Source organism: Nanorana parkeri, unplaced genomic scaffold, assembly GCF_000935625.1.
Source record: "Nanorana parkeri isolate BGI_ZX_2015 unplaced genomic scaffold, ASM93562v1 scaffold1480, whole genome shotgun sequence".
In the NCBI taxonomy this organism is placed as follows: domain Eukaryota; kingdom Metazoa; phylum Chordata; class Amphibia; order Anura; family Dicroglossidae; genus Nanorana; species Nanorana parkeri.
The window spans coordinates 51,748-63,311 of NW_017307748.1; the positions used below are offsets into that span (position 1 = coordinate 51,748).

The window sequence follows — 11,564 nt, forward strand, 5'->3', positions numbered from 1 at the left end:
CAAAATGTGTTGTAGATGTATCAGAGTTGTAAGAAGTCTGTAGCAATGGACAGCTGCATATCAATACCCAAATCCTGAGAACAATAAGAAAGAGAGAAAAAAAGAAAAGATAAAAGGAAAAAAGGGAAGAAAAATAAAAGCAAGATTTCAGGAAGAACTGTCAAAAGGACCCTAAGGCCTGGATCACACCTGGGCGTTTTACAGCGCGTTCCTACGCGCTATAAAACGCTCAACATGTGAAAACCAATGATTGCCTATGGGCATGGTTCCCACCTGGGCGTTTTACAGCGCGTAGGAACGCGCTGCAAAACGCCCTACGCCCAAAGAAGTACAGGAGCTTCTTTGGGGCGTATTTGCCGCAGGTATCCATTAGGATAGCCCTCGGAAACGTGCGTTTGTTGCGTGTTTTTTAAAAACGCGCAGCAAACGCGCATATCCGGTACGCCTAGGTGTGAACCCAGCCTAAGGGCTAGTTCACACCAGCCACAGTGCGTTCCGGCCCGATTGCGGCTCACTTTGCTGTGGGGCGAGACGGTGTATTGAAGTGGATGGCACTGCAGCCCACGCCTTCCGGCCGCAATGCGATCGCCCACACGTGAACGCGTGGCCGGAGGGAGTGGCTGCGGTGCCTGCATCTTGGTATAACTACTTCAGCGGCCAGCCGTATATGTACAGCCACCGGCAGGAAGTAGTTAATCACCACTGGGGGATTTTTATCTTTTACTATGTACCGAAAATTATAAAGGAAAAAAAGAAAAAACTGTTTTCGCTACGTTCGTTATGTTACGAAACATTTATTATTGTCCAATTTTTGGGTAAAATATAAAAGACGGGGTCACGTCGGGTAAAAAGACACCAAACATGTCAAGCTTTAGAATTGCGCGCAGCCGCAAAAAACGACCATACCCAAAATAGGCCATAGGGGACGCTTTCAAAGCTTTTACTGCTCATCAGTTCAGTGTTATCAGTGATTGATGGGCCTAAAATTATTGCTCTCACTGCGAGATTTGCGGTGATATGTAACATGTGCGGCGTCATTTGTTTTCGCACATAGGCGCGCCTGATGCGTATTTACGTTTATATGTGCTTGCATGCAGAGGGACTTCAATTTTTTTTGTTTTTTAACTTTTTTTTTGATATGCGACTTTAAATTTTCTATTTTTTTTTTTACTTTTAGTTTTTTACACTTAAAAGGAGAATTATGAGGCGAGTGAAAATCACTCAGCCTCATAGTTCGAGCCGACGTGTGACACTGAAACTGTCACAGGTCAACTCAATAGATCACCAAGTGAGGGAACACATAGCGTCGCTCGCTCACTTCTCTACCCTGTCCCTGCAGAGAGTCGTGACTGTCGGTCACGGCTCCCTGCAGGGATTACCCCCGTCCGATCCTCCAGCGCTGACAGGAGGAACGAACGGGGGAGGGGGCAGGTACAGCTGGCTCTGCCTCTGGATAGGCAGAGCCAGCTGTCACTCACACAGCTGGGTGGATTGAGACATAATTGTCGGGATCTGTCCCGGCTGCGGCGGTCTCAGTATACCGTGAGCTGTAGCTAGCGATATTATGAGCTTTGGGTCACGGGAAGACGCTAGTTTATGTCCTCCCGTGACTTTGAGGAGAACTATGGGGAAAAACACTTAACTTTAACTCCTTTAACTGTATTGCTATCACATAGGGGGCTAACAAGCTAGGCAAATACAATGACTGGTCCATTTATGGAGGCTGCACTGTGTCATCATACAAGTGGTCGGGTTGCTATAGAGCATCCAGAATGCTTGTATGTCACAGCCAGCACCGGCTGTCAAAGAATTGTGCGGGATTGTGCTCGGGTGCAAGCGGAAAAAAAATAAATCACGTACATACATGTCCACCGTCCGCCCGTGTACTTACAAAAGGGAGAACATTACTATTCTACATTGTTTGATCTTTAATAGCTTGTTGGAGCTTTTAGGAGTTGTACACTGCTGGTGTATAGAATATAACATGCAAGTGGCATACGACACCACTCCTAATGCAAGCCTATGATGCTAAAGCACAAATAAAAGTATACATTGTTTCAGCAACTTAAAGACCTCCACCCAAGCCTATAAATTCTGTGTTACTGTGCTTATCTATACATTTCCAATGTAAAGATCCAGCACCATAAAGTCCCTCCATTAATCTCTTCACCTTGGGGCACACCCTGTTGCCTGCCTCATTGTCAGAGGATTCTACAAAGTCGTCATCAATGCTAACACACAAGGTCTGAAGGGCATTGGTGCAAGCATGGAAAGAAAGGACAATGTCAGAGGAACTTCTCAGCGCTTGATCTCATTCACATAGGCGGTAAGCGCCAGCGAACAGCAAGAATCGGTGTATTGCTGCGGCTGGGATCACGGGTGGTTGCGGATAGCTGAGGCTGTTCAGCCTGTTCAAGTCAATGACAGGCAGACTGGTTTCGCAGCTGTTCGTGCTACTCACATGTATCCGCACATCCAGAAGTTACATGCCGTTAGGGACAATGAGTGACTCTGGACACAAACTGGCAGTGCTCAGGGTCACACATCTTAACTATTACCAACAATGTATCTTATTTGTGTATCACTCGGCTGTAGATCCTCCAATCATCTCTGAATTGGTGCTGACACTGTCCTTCCTTCTGGAGGGGGGCTACTTTTGTTCCCCATGGTCCCTGTGTGTGTGTTGTAAACTAGCCACCGCTCCAGCTCACTCCTGTGATGGACTACAAACTCAGTACAAATTAGTAAACTAAACATGACATTGTAGTCCATCATAGGAGCGAGCTTGGACCGGTGACTACTTTACAACACACACAGGGAAAAATGGCCTGGACAGGAAGGGGGTGCAACACCCCGGTCAGCAAGTGGTTAAGATTTAACTCCTGAGTTTAGTGTCACTTTAAGGCCTCATTCACACAGCTTAAACTCAGGCCGTTCAGATCCGTGCGGCGTGCAGGGCCGTATCAGGCCGTTCCCGGGAAGGACAGGTGCTGCGTGTGATTGTACCCAACAGCCTGTTCTTCTCTATGGGAGTACGCGGCCGTACGCTCACCCGAGCAGGCGACAGGATGGATCCGGTCTGCGTCCTACCACGGACCCCCCACATGGATGTGCAGCTCAGGTGAGCGTACGGCCGCGTACTCCCATAGAGAAGAACAGGCTGTTGGGTACAATCACACGCAGCACCTATCCTTCCCGGGAACGGCCTGATACGGCCATGCACGCCGCACGGATCTGTACGGCCGACTCTAAAGCTGTGTGAATGAGGCCAAATTGTTCTTAGTTGTAGGTCATCCAGTAAGATTATTATTATTGGATGGGAAATACTCACGTATTCTCGAACATTCTTGGTTTTGACAGCTTTGTAGGATGAATATGCCGGGTACAGCAAACCGAACACAAGGCTGTGAAAGGAAAACAATAATGATGAGATTGGAATAGACATTGGCATAGAATGTGCAAAACAATTCAAAAGGCTAAAAAAAAGGTCTAAAAATAAAGTGCACACTACGGAGGCCTTGTACAGACGGGTGCTGGTCCATCACGTGTTTATACTATTCTGTACCCAGCACACGGAAGGCTCATACAATGTGCACACCCAGCAATGTACACAATGCTGTGACTGTACACCAACAAGGAATTACCTTTCTATGCCTACGTCGGCCTAACGAATATCGAATGCTTCAAGATACACTGATATCCTCTGCTTCGTGTTGCCTCCAGTAGAGGTATACAGAGGATTGGGGACACCTATCTGTATCATACGACTACCGCCGGCTGCTTCGTGTTGCCTCCAGTAGAGGTATACAGAGGATCGGGGACACGTATCTGTATCATACGACTACCGCCGGCTGCTTCGTGTTGCCTCCAGTAGAGGTATACAGAGGATCGGGGACACGTATCTGTATCATACGACTACCGCCGGCTGCTTCGTGTTGCCTCCAGTAGAGGTATACAGAGGATCGGGGACACGTATCTGTATCATACGACTACCGCCGGCTGCTTCGTGTTGCCTCCAGTAGAGGTATACAGAGGATCGGGGACACGTATCTGTATCATACGACTACCGCCGGCTGCTTCGTGTTGCCTCCAGTAGAGGTATACAGAGGATCGGGGACACGTATCTGTATCATACGACTACCGCCGGCTGCTTCGTGTTGCCTCCAGTAGAGGTATACAGAGGATCGGGGACACGTATCTGTATCATACGACTACCGCCGGCTGCTTCGTGTTGCCTCCAGTAGAGGTATACAGAGGATCGGGGACACGTATCTGTATCATACGACTACCGCCGGCTGCTTCGTGTTGCCTCCAGTAGAGGTATACAGAGGATCGGGGACACGTATCTGTATCATACGACTACCGCCGGCTGCTTCGTGTTGCCTCCAGTAGAGGTATACAGAGGATCGGGGACACGTATCTGTATCATACGACTACCGCCGGCTGCTTCGTGTTGCCTCCAGTAGAGGTATACAGAGGATCGGGGACACGTATCTGTATCATACGACTACCGCCGGCTGCTTCGTGTTGCCTCCAGTAGAGGTATACAGAGGATCGGGGACACGTATCTGTATCATACGACTACCGCCGGCTGCTTCGTGTTGCCTCCAGTAGAGGTATACAGAGGATCGGGGACACGTATCTGTATCATACGACTACCGCCGGCTGCTTCGTGTTGCCTCCAGTAGAGGTATACAGAGGATCGGGGACACGTATCTGTATCATACGACTACCGCCGGCTGCTTCGTGTTGCCTCCAGTAGAGGTATACAGAGGATCGGGGACACGTATCTGTATCATACGACTACCGCCGGCTGCTTCGTGTTGCCTCCAGTAGAGGTATACAGAGGATCGGGGACACGTATCTGTATCATACGACTACCGCCGGCTGCTTCGTGTTGCCTCCAGTAGAGGTATACAGAGGATCGGGGACACGTATCTGTATCATACGACTACCGCCGGCTGCTTCGTGTTGCCTCCAGTAGAGGTATACAGAGGATCGGGGACACGTATCTGTATCATACGACTACCGCCGGCTGCTTCGTGTTGCCTCCAGTAGAGGTATACAGAGGATCGGGGACACGTATCTGTATCATACGACTACCGCCGGCTGCTTCGTGTTGCCTCCAGTAGAGGTATACAGAGGATCGGGGACACGTATCTGTATCATACGACTACCGCCGGCTGCTTCGTGTTGCCTCCAGTAGAGGTATACAGAGGATCGGGGACACGTATCTGTATCATACGACTACCGCCGGCTGCTTCGTGTTGCCTCCAGTAGAGGTATACAGAGGATCGGGGACACGTATCTGTATCATACGACTACCGCCGGCTGCTTCGTGTTGCCTCCAGTAGAGGTATACAGAGGATCGGGGACACGTATCTGTATCATACGACTACCGCCGGCTGCTTCGTGTTGCCTCCAGTGGAGGTATACAGAGGATCGGGGGACACTTATCTGTATCATACAACTACCGCCGGCTGCTTTGATACGATCAATTCATAAAATCACTCGGGATCACTTTATTTCACCACTCCTGTCCCACATTCAGAGCAGCTCATGTTACTAAAGAGACCGACGCCATGCAAATCATGACTCAAAGAGCTGAAACCTCCCTCCTGCGTCCTCTGTATACTAATAAAACAATATATGGACATCATATTAAATCACAATAGAATGAATGGTAAATACATAAAGTTATTGCTGCCATTGTTACTCTGCGGCTGGAAGATATACGGCAGGCAATAAAGAGCCAACCAGCTGCAGACCCAGTCATAGGCTGGCCGTCTGTAAATGACATCTATGAGGTCGGGTGTAACTGCAACAGCAGCAGATTCTTAAAGCTGAACCCCGATCTTCCCTTCAGTCTTGTCGTACCGGCTGTGATCCTGGACTGAAATTGCTTACACTGTTCTCACTGCACACTGTCAGCTTTCCATAATGTGCATTAGAAGCTGCAGCGAGGCATCCTCCAGCCAGGAAATGAGGCGGGCTCTATCTTAGTTGCTGCAGCTTCTAATGCACATTGTCAGAAGCTCAGAGCGTGCGGTGATATCAGAGGAAGCCATTACAGTCCAGGAGAGGAGCCGGTACGACCGTACAAGACCGAAGGGAAGGCCGGAGGGTCAGATACAAGACCGAAGGTCGGATACAAGACCGAAGGGAAGGCCGGAGGTCGGATACAAGACCGAAGGGAAGGCCGGAGGTCGGATACAAGACCGAAGGGAAGGCCGGAGGTCGGATACAAGACCGAAGGGAAGGCCGGAGGTCGGATACAAGACCGAAGGGAAGGCCGGAGGTCGGATACAAGGCCGGAGGTCGGATACAAGACCGAAGGGAAGGCCGGAGCTCGGATACAAGACCGAAGGGAAAGCCGGAGGTCGGATACAAGACCGAAGGGAAGCCCGGAGGTCGGATACAAGACCGAAGGGAAAGCCGGAGGTCGGATACAAGACCGAAGGGAAGGACGGATCTCGGATACAAGACCGAAGGGAAGGACGGATCTCGGATACAAGACCGAAGGGAAGGACGGATCTCGGATACAAGACCGAAGGGAAGGACGGAGGTCGGATTTAAGGACTCACATTAAAACAAAAGATCTCATAAAAGCTTTATGAATGTCGCTGAAATGTTCCCATTACTTTTCTGGCTTTTACAGGCAAATATAAACTGGTGACAACCAGCAAATACAATAATGTCTCCTGCCCCATCTAGATGAACTTGGCTTCAAAAGACGCCATTTAAAGTTTATGTAAAACCATTTTGTACGTTTTGAATAGAGTGGAATGTTTATTGCCATCTCTGCTGGGGACAATCACCCTCACTACTGGTCCTGGTGACTACGGCCTGCTACAGGAAGTGATGGGAAATGAAACATTTCAAAGTAGTCACCGGAACAGGGGAAACCCATTCACATAACTGGTCTCTGTTGTTTAACAGGAGAGATTCCCTCGTTTTGGCGTTATGTCCCCTTACTTCCTGTATGTTCTTTTGAGCCAGGAAGTGAAGGGAAATCTTCCAACTAGAACACAGGGAAAAAAGAAAAACAAAATCTGACATGGGTTTCAACTAGGGATGCACCAATACTGGGCATTTTCACCCGTACTTTTACCCGTGAAAATGCCCCGATAGTAAACACCAATACCGGCGCTTTCAATGTTTAAACTGAAGCAGTTGCATAGGGTCCTACACTGGCTGGGGACCTCGCGTCAGCCATTCTGGGGACCACACAGAGCTGCTTACAGTGCTTCTACCGCCAGCACCCACCCGCAAGAGCCTACGGACCCCTAGACATCAGGCCGGCATCCCGCAGCAGCAGCACAGTGGTAGCAAGATATTATTCTGCATTGCAGTATAAAGTATTGCTGGTGGTATTATAATATTACTATCAGCTATAGAGAACTACAAATCTCAGCAATAAATAATACAGCAATAAAGGATCATCTCTGAATTGGTGCGGAAATTGTCCTTCCTGGAGGGGGGCTACTCTTGTTCCCCATGGTCCCTGTGTGTGTTGTAAAGTAGTTACCCGCTCCAAGCTGCCTCCCGGGATGGACTACAATCTCAATACAAATTAGTAAACTAAATATGAGATTGTAGTCCATCCCGGGAGTGAGCTTGGAGTGGTGACTACTTTGCAACACACACATGGACCATGGGGAACAAAAGTAGCCCCCCTCCAGAAGGAAGGACAGTGTCAGCACCAATTCAGAGATGATTGGAGGATCTACAGCCAAGTGACACACATATACTGAGTATATGTGTATGGTATACTGAGACGCCGAAGCGGATCCCGACATCCATGTCGAGATCCGCCCAGCTGCGTGAGTGACAGCTGGCTCTGCCTATCTAGAGGCAGAGACAGCTGTACCCGCCCCCTCCCCCGTCCGATCTGCCAGTCAGCGCTGGCAGATCGGAGCGGGGAGGGGGGAATCCAGCCCCTCCCCTGTCACGGCAGAGAGCCGTGACAGGATCGAGAGGTGAGCAAATGCCGGTATGTGTTCGCTCACCTCCCAATCTACTGACCTGACCTGTGACAGTCTCATTGTCACAGGTCGGCTAGAACTATGAGGTGAGTGAAAAGCACGCACCTCAGAGTTCTCCTTGAACGCCTGAGTTTAGCGTCACTTTAACCTTCTTTTGGTCACAGTAGGGATCAATGCACCGTATCGTCTGACCGGGCCTTCATGTTTCAAATGCAAACGGAAGCAGCAGAACTCTTCCTTGGGTGAAGCCTGCGGTGACTCACTCATGCTGTCCGTACACATTGCATTGGATGAGTAACATTTCTGTGAAGTACAATTACCCGTCTCTGCTGTGAATAAGCTCAATAAGTGATTATTATGTTTTCTTTTTATATACGACGGAATACACGGACACAGGTCTGCCCTAGGATTGAAATATGATTGTTCTCAGGTCCGTACCGCCTCATGTACATGGAATGGAGCCATGCGCCATCATCTATACTGGGGTAGGCAACGTCAACACTCCAGCTGCGGTGAAACCACAAATCCCATCATGCATCTGCCCCTGGGAGTCATGCCTGTAATCTTCCAGTGCATTATGGGACTTGTAGTTCAACAACAGCAGGGGGAGTCCAGGTTGGCCTACCATGATCTAAAATACGGTACAAGACAGGGTTCAACACACTGTATTCCACTTCTTGTTGTGGCCTTTGCCATCTGTCTGGGCTTGTTTCACACCAGATGCATTGGGCAGCGCACTTCCTCTGCACAGACAGGGCCGCGTTTCTTTTCAAGTCAGTTCACACCACCGCAATGTGATGGTGTGCGCTGAAAAAAGTACTACATGCATGTGTGGTGATGCACTACACAGCATCGCAGCACCCTGGGGCCAATAGAATGGAATGAAATGTACATTTTTGATAAAGTTGGAAGAAAAAAAAGGGTAAACAGCGCAATGTGGTGAATAAAAATCAGCACGCTGCAACACAAAGCAGTGGCGGCGCAGTAGTATACGCTGATGGTGTTACTGTATCTGAACACCCCTGAAGTGTCATCTCAGCATCGTGACATTGCAGTATAGCCCTAGAGCATTTCATTGCAGTGGATCCAAGCGCTGAGTCTGTGCTCTCTATGCTGCTCTTCATAATGACATGCCACTGAGGCATACTAAAGCCACTGGATTAGTATGACAAACACACCGATGTGCGTGGGGAGGAGCCATGTCCGGCGGAGGAACAATATAACAGGAGTCCTGCAGTGGTGGACATTTGTTCCCGATTGTATGAAGGTGGCAGATGCCATATTGGACCCAGTACCCATGGCCGGGGGGCGCATGAAAGTCTCTCTGAGTGGTCCCCAGAATGCAAAGTGTTCTGTGAATGGAGGACAGGGCTGAAGAATGACAGCATCCACTTCCTCCAATCACAGAATGCTACAAATTCTGTGAATGGGCAAGCAGGAGGAGGAGGAGGAAGGGACAGGCGAGTGGTACCGATGGCTTAGAGCCACAACTGCTGGTTAGAATCCCCACAGCGCTGACCTTCTGGCACCGCGCGGCATCAGTAGAGGGACGTTTTCTACAGTAAGCCGCAGCCGGCGAGACATTGGACACACGTCATTAGAGGCGAGTTATGTCCCCGGTGCTGCATTCTCAGAAATATTTAACTCAGTTTCAGCTTTAGACCAGGTTCACACCATTTTCGGCACCAGATGTGGAACGCGAAGCATTGCGGTTTGCAGTTTTTGTCGCGATTTTACCGCGTTCCGGATCGCTTTATTCTAAAGTTTAAAAATGGGATTCCAGGTGCAGTCCAGTGCGTTTGTATGCGTTCCAGACCAGAGAAAATGAGACAAGCAGTATTTTTGTCTGGTCCGGAACGGACTGCGCTGGTGTGAACAGAGCCCAGAAACACCATAGGGATACTTTTTTGGTCCGAGAGCCAACTGTTCTGTTCTGAACATGATCCGGACAGGGTGTGAACAAGCCCTTAGGCTCATGCCAGGACGTGAAAGGTCACCGAGGTGAGACAGTAGCTGCCTTGTCAATTCCTTGACCTCACATGCCGACTCCCAGCTCCTAAGATCACATAACCCTGTCAGACTGTCCAAGATGGGCAGATCGTAAGTTTTTTTAATTACTTTAGGTCTTGCGATGGTTGTAAAGTGTATGGGCACCTTTAAAGGGAGGCAGGGACGAGCACCCAATCATGTGACTGCTGTTACAGCCAATCATTTGATCAGGAGCCTGTCCCCAGCCCTTGATCATAAACAGAGACCAACCTCCTCTCTGCCATACATACAATGCGGGGAATTTATGCAAACTGGAGCAGACAAAATCTGGGGCAGCTGTGCGTGGCAACCAATCAGCTTCTCTCTTTCATTTTTAAATCTTGACTGAGTAAACTGAAGAGAGAAGCTGATTGGTTACTATGGGTATCTGCGCCAGTTTTGATAAGTTCCCCCCCGGTATGTGTTAGCTGGTCAGCGAGTGGTTGGCTTTATTTAGTTTGTCCTGAGGGTAACTCTTGAAGATGAAGGACCACTTGAGGTCTGACAGTCGTAGCCCGATGTCATGCGTACACGAGCACATCCCCAGCTCTTCAGTGACCATAAAAGTATCAAAGATGAAGCTGTGAAGTTGGTTTACATTTCTTATAAACTGAAACTCCCCCGGAGACAAAGTCCCAGCTTTACTTCACAGACGGAACATAAGCAGAGCCAGTAGCAACCTTCTTCATATTACCGCCCCCCCCTCCGTGGTTTGATGTGCTGCCAGGCATCCAAGGATCTCTGTATAAAGTGAATCTTTCTAAACAAGCTGAGCTGAGCGTGCTCCCCCTCTGACATCACCCGAGCATGGCGACCGACCAATCAGACACCAAGTACTGGGCTGCAGGAGAAATGCCAGGCGCTCCCCATACGGCCCGGTCTGGTAGCATTGCAGTGATGCCGTGTTGGGTGAATGTTCTCTCCTGGGCCTCATTCACATGGTCTATGACATACATACAATGACATGCTTTTATCAGACATTTCTAAATGCACAGACATGCATGCAATGATAGTAAATGGTATCATGCAAGCTGTGCGTTTACTGGTGTTCAGCGGCATTTAGTAAAAACAGGAATCTGTGTATCCAGAGGCAGATGAGATGTTCCATATTCTATAAGACTTACATCTGCCCACTTTACAGCCAGTTCAATTATTGCGCCATTTCCCCGAACTTCTGGATCGGGAAGCGCACACTTTTGCGTCACGTGACCTCCTGCTTTGGGACTACATGCGTCACGGTTCCTCGGGCCCAGCTGATAATGTCCATATATGTCCGCTGTAATACTATCAGGTGACTTCTTGTCTTCTTGCACCCAGCCCATAATTCACATGCATGCCCCCCTGTAATACTATCAGGTGGTCTTCTGCATATTGCCCATGTGTGCCCGTTGTAATACTATCAGGTGGTCTTCTGCATATTGCTCATGTGTGCCCGTTGTAATACTATCAGGTGGTCTCCTGCATATTGCCCATGTGTGCCCGTTGTAATACTATCAGGTGGTCTCCTGCATATTGCCCATGTGTGCCCGTTGTAATACTATCAGGTGGTCT

General features: G+C 49.1%; 1 protein-coding gene across 2 annotated transcripts in view; it reads right to left on the minus strand.

Annotated features, from left to right (window-relative positions):
• REEP4 (receptor accessory protein 4) overlaps window positions 1-11,564 on the minus strand; it is a 27,149-nt gene that overhangs the window by 13,158 nt on the left and 2,427 nt on the right. For both annotated transcript variants that reach the window (XM_018570222.1, XM_018570221.1), the window contains exon 2: window positions 3,332-3,404. In XM_018570222.1, the coding sequence (XP_018425724.1) occupies window positions 3,332-3,404 (73 nt within the window). The remainder of the gene's footprint in view (window positions 1-3,331; window positions 3,405-11,564) is intronic.